Consider the following 7,175-nt stretch of genomic DNA (forward strand, 5'->3'; position numbering starts at 1 on the left):
ATTATACCACTGTGCGGGATCCCAGCATTGGCATTGTGATTGCCGGGATCCCGTGCGGCAGTATCTTCACCGCTTCCCATGCTGACAGCCACTGTTTTCTTACAAGATGCTGAGATATACATGCCCAGTATGCTAATCATTAAACATTCATAGTCTACAATGAGAGCGGTGATGACATGGACAGACTGAAATAAGCAAATTACTTTTACATTGTTGGGCAGAGCGGTATCTCTCCAGGGTATCATCCTCCTTCTTCCATCACTTTATAATTGTATTCAGCAGCAGGAGTTATGACATACAGGAAGGGAGCTGTGGGTAAAATGGCAAAGCTGGGAACTATAAAATGAAGTAGGGGAGTTGGTGCAGTAAAGGTACTGGGCTTATTTATTCTGGAGTTTCTCGTGAGAAAATGGGGTGTTGAGAGACAGGTTTTCTTATATGAGCAATGCTTTTAGAGGATTCTACGAATCCAGTGCTAGCCTTCAGATAAACAGTGTGATATAACAAAAACAGGAAGCATAAACTTGTTCGTCTTTATTCTATATATACAGAAAACCTGCTATACACAAAAGGTAACGAGTTACAGGTCTTTGATAAAAGCAAAAAGTTGTAGTCAACGTGTATTGTAAAATTACTACAAAACATAAAAAAAAAAAAATAAACTGAAAGGGAGCTAATATATAAATATTCATTGATCCTCAAATAACAATCAAATAAAAATAAAGTAGCAACAATTTACAAATTATATATTTGCTGAAGTCACATTTTGCATATCTTTAGGGATGGCCATCGATGAATTAACCATCAATGCGATCATTGGATGTAACCTGATTATATAAAATCATTGACAGGGGATCCATTGATGGTTTCACCCACCGATGGTATTCCCTACTCTACAACTAATTGGCCTGCAAGCCAATCAGAGGTGGGGGCAGGGCTTCACAGGCTGCATCAGGGGGGCAGTGTTAGGCTCAGTGTCCCAGTATGAAAAAAAAAAAAAAAATCAGTGGGGTTTTGTAGCATCAATGGTGAAGAACCATTGGAATTCTGCTATCACTGCCAAAACAGTCTACTATCGATGATTAGCAACTTATGGTTTGTAACAACTGATGGCCAACCCTAATCTGCCCATAGTTTGTCTGAAAACAGTAATATGCAACACAGCTGTCAACCAAGGCTTTGCATTAGGGTTGTATCATGAAGGCATATGTGGCTGTAAAACAAAGCCTGCAACCTAAATAGACATAAAATTCAAAGGAAAACTTGTCACATGGGAGCTCTTTGGCTGACTAAAATATTTAGAGATTCAGCTTTTTACATGTTAAGCAATAAGAAGCACTTGTGTGTGACAGAGCTAGAATTTCCCACTCAGGCTCCAGATTGCAGATTTTCTTCTGGCCAGAAGACATGTTTTCCCAGAGATGATCTATTACACTACACTAACTAATGGGTCTGCTGGTTAAGCACTACATCCAACTATTCCCAACGTAATAACATTAAAATTATGGACATAATAAGTACACTTTTTACACTATACAGGGCTTAGAGGACATAAGTAACAAGTTTGTTGTACCTATATAAAAATGAGTAAATACCAGTCCAGTTTTAAAGTGTTATAAAAGTGATGGACGAATACAATTAAACTATTTGTACATTTGCTCTTACTATGGAATATAAACTGTTCAATTCTGATCTATATTATCTTTAGCTTATATATTTGGTCAGGGTTTGTGTAGTCTCTAATTGTGACTCCAGGCCATGTTCCTTAGGGGCTTACAGGGACATGTACTAAGCAGTGATAAAAGTGGAGAAGTGAGCCAGTGGAGAAGTTGCCCCTGGCAACCAATTAGCTGCTCTGTATAATTTTATAGTATGCAAATTATAAATGTTACATCAATGCTGATTGGTTGCAATGGCCAACTTCCCCACTGGCTCACTTTTCCACTTTTATCACTGCTTAGTACGTCCCCCTTATTTACTAACTTGCATCGATAACTGACAGTGGGCGGGATGTACTAATGTACATCGCCGCCCATCGACACGATGCTGATCGCATATGTACTAACATATGCGATCAGCAATGCTGAGGACAGCTCTACCGATAAGAGCTGTCCTCCGCGATGCACAGCGGCAGCCTGACTTCCGGGATTCGGCCCCAGAAGTCAGTCTGCGCATGCGCGGGGTGATGGGGGCGGCCGCAGGGCATGCTGGGAGGGATGCGATCGGATCCCTCACACAGCGCCGCGGAGAGTAGCCCATAGGCTTCTATAGACTATCGCCAGCTAAAGCTGGCGAACCCCGCCGCGGCGCTGACCTGGCAGCCGGGGGATAGTACATCAGGAAAATGCGGTAAACAGGGGGTTTACCGCATTTTCTGCTTAGTACATCCCGCTCAGTATGTACTACTGCTTGCCTTACTGGCCTCTTGTGACATGAAGCGCAGAGGCCTCAACACAAAAGATCATGGGCGGGATGTACTAAGGGAAAAATTTGGTAAAACCCCCGTTTTCTGGGGTTTTACCGCATTTTCAAATGTACTAAGACCCCACCGCCGGTTTTTCGCCGCCCTGAGTATCGCCGTCTCTGGATGGCAATACCCTATAGAAGCCTTCTTATTTCCGGCTGCCGCAACCCGCCGACCCCCCTTCCCCCGACATACCTTCCTCCAGGCAGCCCTGGTCCCGGAAGGTAATCTCCTCCTCCCCCTAGCAACGGAGCCGGAGGTCCTTCCAGCTGCAGGGGGGAGGAGGCAGCGCCGGGGACGGCTTGCTGCCTTGTTCCCGGCAGCTGAGGTGAAGGAGAGCCCAGGGAGGTGACGGAGACCCCCACACACCACCTTAGACCTTGCATCAAACACTGATTAGACTAGCTTACTGCTTTAGTTACACTTTTTTCTCCCACCGTTTTGACCCATGTTTTCACCACGTTAACCCGGGTTGCAGCTCGGTGTGAAACGTCTCCGAAATAACCTGGGTCCAGTGACCCCAGAATCCAACCCATGTAACTACAGAGGTTGGTCCAGGAAGGTCCTGGGTTATGCAGGAGAGTGTGAATGAGTCCTGTTCAAAGTCCATAGAGCGACGGCTCACCTGCGCGTGGAGATGATGTCATCTCCAAGCACCAGCAGAGAAGCCTCGGCATTAACACGGGTCCAGCCTGCAGTGTGCACAAGGTTTCAAGCCGATGTGACACGGTTTGTAACCTGTGTTCAGTGAGGCTGGACCCAGGATTGCCGTGTGAAAAGGGTTTAAACACTGCTATTCCTGCTAGAGGAACAAGTAAACAGATACTGACAGACTGCAGGAGACATCTACAATTTCTCAACGGTAACCTGTTTTATAAATTGCTTGAAACAGAGAAAAAGTGTTATCACTGCTTTGCAAACATACCACTATTCAACATGACTGTACAGTACATCATCATAAAATACATTTATCAATATGGTAAGGCATAGTAACGAGGCTGAAGTTAGCTTCTTATTCGGCCAGCTTCTTATTCACTTTTTAAATAAGAAGCTAACTTCAGCATCGTGGCATAGTAGAGGAAAGTAGATTTGTTCACAATGAGCACACTCAGCGTATCCATAGTAACTTTATAACAAGCTGCTACGAGAACATTTTTAAAAAAAACAACAACTTTTGTTAGTTTTGTACATTTTGATGCTGTACTAATAAATTAAATGTCACCAGTTCTGCTTAATAGACTAAAGACCCCTTGGGTATATATGCTGGAGAAGTAGAAGGAAATGTGTACTAGTTCTGATTGTCAGCTCTTCTACAGGGTACAACTAGAACCACTGAGCCTTCTTTACAGACAGGTGAATGAGCAACGATTGTGCAAAATGAGCATTATTATAATACAAAACAGTCTTCAAAGCGGTCCATACGGGTACTCGCTGCAATGCAGATTTCAATATGAAATGGCTGGTCTATAACATTCTGGGGGGAATTCAAATGTTTGAAAAGTCGGTTGGGTGTCTGTTTTTTCCTGTCTATTACAATGTGTTCCTATCTAATAGCCAGAAAAAAAAAAACAGACACCCAACTGACTTCAAACAATTGAATATTCCCCACTGTATTTATGTGAGGAGATCCTGAGCGGCTGCACGACAGCTAATAGAGGCGCTACAGCAGCGTCCTGGGCCCCTAGGGCCGGTAGGAGAGCACCTGCATGGCCTCACCACATGCCTCCTCTACCCTGCGAACCTGCTCCCTACTCAGCCTCTCCCTCCAGGCACTCACCGCCTCCCTGGCATTGCGGGCTGACACCAGGAAGGGTCGGTCTGAAGAGTAGCTGGGGCCCCGCGTCATGTTCAGTACAAAGTCCTCCAGCTCGGGCAGTGCGGGCAGCCCCGTGAAGCGCAGCAGGCGGCGCAGCTCTTGCTCTGGGGTGAGCACCAGATCCTCGTAGCGGAGCTTGAGATAGCGCTGACGGAGCCAGGTCGGGCTCTGCCCCCGTACCAGGAGCAGGTCCCGCAGCCAGGCCTGGCAGATTACTTCCAGTGAGCCGCTCAGTAGATAGTCGGCGCCCCCGCGGTGCAGCTGTTGCTGCTGCTGGGCTTTGCTGGCCGCGTCTCCCTCCCGCAGCCGGCTCCGCAGCACCTGGAGGCTTTCCCGCAGCAAGGAGCGCTTGGAGCGCAGCCGGGAGTTGTGCACGGCCCGGGGGTCCCGGAAGAGCTGCACTACCCGCAGGTTGAGGCCAGGGTCCCGCAGCAGCGGCCGCAGCGATGCCACCTCCAGCAGCCGCACGTCCTTAATCACCACCACCGGGTAGCGGCGGCACTCCCTCTCCAGCTCCCGCAGCGGCCGCGCCGGGCAGTTCTGCTCACAGTCCCGCGGCTCCACCAGGCCGACCTTGTCCCTGGGGCCCCCGGCGGTGGAGGAGGTGGGGGCCCCCGGAGCTGAGCAGAATGGGGCGCTGCAGATCACCTTGTTGCTCTTCCAACCAAACAGGCCGGCGCTGGTCATGTTCTCCCCGCTGTACAGCCGCAGCACGGAGAAGTCGCAGCGGAACAGGGAGCTGAGCAGGTCCCGCAGAGCCCCCTGCAGCCCGACCGCGTCCCCCGGGTACAGGGACTGCCACATGTGCCAGGCCGGCTCGTACAGGTAGAAGACTCCTGGGTGCTGGTTGAAGAGCTCCCCCAGGAAGGAGGAGCCGCTCCGCCAGGTGGCGTGGATATACACGTGTGTGCGGGGCAGCGGCGACACCGCACCCTCCTCCTCCTCCTCCCCGGCAGCATCCTCATCGTCCGTCCACAGGGAGGCGTCCAGCTCCGGGCACCGCCGCCGGAATGTCCTGCCCCAGCCGCCCTCCTCCTCCAGACCCTCCGGCCGCCCCCTGCCAGTCAACCAGCCTTCATGCAGCATCAGTGAGAGGAGCATGAGCATCAGCGCCGCGTACACCAGCAGCAGCAGCCACAGCCTGCCCGCCAGCCGCCACTTCATCGTCTTCATCCCGAACAGCCGGCGGTGTGGCGGCCCCGGGGCGCTGCTGCATGGGCTCACTGCTAGCTCATTATGCCGCTTAGCGGCTGCTGGTGTGTCGCCGCCGCCCGTGTGTCGCTCCCCCAGTACTACGCCCAGGGGTGGGGCTGACAGCGCGGCTTATATAACTATCTGCATCCTCCAGACATGATGGTCTTATGATTCCCCGTCTTCCTCTTCCGTGTGTGTGACTGTCACTCAGCAGCATGACGGGCGGGGAGGGGGAGCTGGGTCAGGCGGTGGAGGGTCACGCCGGCTCCGGCACCATACTGACCGCCTCATTCTCCAGGCATTAACGGTGTGGGGAGCTCAGCGATGGCTGGGGCTGGGAGCCAGACATTAGCCGAGCAGAGCCCTTCCATGCATGTGGCTAACAACCCTCTGTAAGGGAACACAAACCAGCCCACCTACAGTATGGCTCTATGAAGCGGTGTGCCACCAGTATATTACAGGCATATACCCGCTAAATGAAAACAAAAAAATACACTCTATCTATCTATCTATCTATCTATACATATCTATATTTCTCTGACGTCCTAGTGGATGCTGGGACTCCGTAAGGACCATGGGGAATAGCAGCTCCGCAGGAGACAGGGCACAAGAATAAAAGCTTTAGGATCAGGTGGTGTGCACTGGCTCCTCCCCCTATGACCCTCCTCCAAGCCTCAGTTAGATTTTTGTGCCCGAACGAGAAGGGTGCAATCTAGGTGGCTCTCCTGAGCTGCTTAGAATAAAAGTTTAATTTAGGTTTTTTTTATTTTCAGTGAGTCCTGCTGGCAACAGGCTCACTGCATCGTGGGACTAAGGGGAGAAGAAACGGACTCACCTGCGTGCAGAGTGGATCGGGTTTCTTAGGCTACTGGACATTAGCTCCAGAGGGACGATCACAGGTTCAGCCTGGATGGGTCACCGGAGCCGCGCCGCCGTCCCCCTTACAGAGCCAGAAGAGACGAAGAGGTCCGGTGAAATCGGCGGCAGAAGACAATCCTGTCTTCAGACTAAGGTAGCGCACAGCACCGCAGCTGTGCGCCATTGCTCTCAGCACACTTCACACTCCGGTCACTGAGGGTGCAGGGCGCTTGGGGGGGAGCGCCCTGAGACGCAATATAGATGACAAATACCTTAGGTGGCAAAAGAATACATCACATATAGCTCCTGGGCTATATGGATGTATTTTAACCCCTGCCATTTTTACACAAAAAAGCGGGAGATAAGGACGTCGTGAAGGGGCGGGGCCTATCTCCTCAGCACACAAGCGCCATTTTCCCTCACAGTTCCGCTGGAAGGACGGCTCCCTGACTCTCCCCTGCAGTCCTGCTTCAGAATCAGGGTAAAAAAGAGAAGGGGGGGCACTATTGGCAGCAAATGACAATATAAACAGCAGCTATAAGGGAATAACACTTATATAAGGTTATCCCTGTATATATATATATATATATATATATATATATATATATATATAGCGCTGGGTGTGTGCTGGCAGACTCTCCCTCTGTCTCTCCAAAGGGCTCGTGGGGTCCTGTCCTCTATCAGAGCATTCCCGGTGTGTGTGCTGTGTGTCGGTACGTGTGTGTCGACATGTATGAGGAGGAAAATGATGTGGAGGCGGAGCAATTGCCTGCGTTAGTGATGTCACCCCCTAGGGAGTCGACACCTGACTGGATGATCGTGTTCAAACAATTAAGTGATAAT

At 50.2% G+C, this 7,175-nt stretch overlaps 1 protein-coding gene across 1 annotated transcript; it reads right to left on the bottom strand.

Moving 5' to 3' along the window:
• Window positions 1-519: 519 nt before the first annotated feature.
• CHST7 (carbohydrate sulfotransferase 7) lies at window positions 520-5,820 on the bottom strand. Its single transcript, XM_063953065.1, has one exon. The coding sequence runs from the start codon at window positions 5,451-5,453 to the stop codon at window positions 4,146-4,148; it is 1,308 nt and encodes a 435-aa protein (XP_063809135.1). The 5' UTR covers window positions 5,454-5,820; the 3' UTR covers window positions 520-4,145.
• Window positions 5,821-7,175: the final 1,355 nt, after the last annotated feature.

The sequence above is a fragment of the Pseudophryne corroboree genome, chromosome 2, assembly GCF_028390025.1.
Source record: "Pseudophryne corroboree isolate aPseCor3 chromosome 2, aPseCor3.hap2, whole genome shotgun sequence".
Lineage (NCBI taxonomy): Eukaryota > Metazoa > Chordata > Amphibia > Anura > Myobatrachidae > Pseudophryne > Pseudophryne corroboree.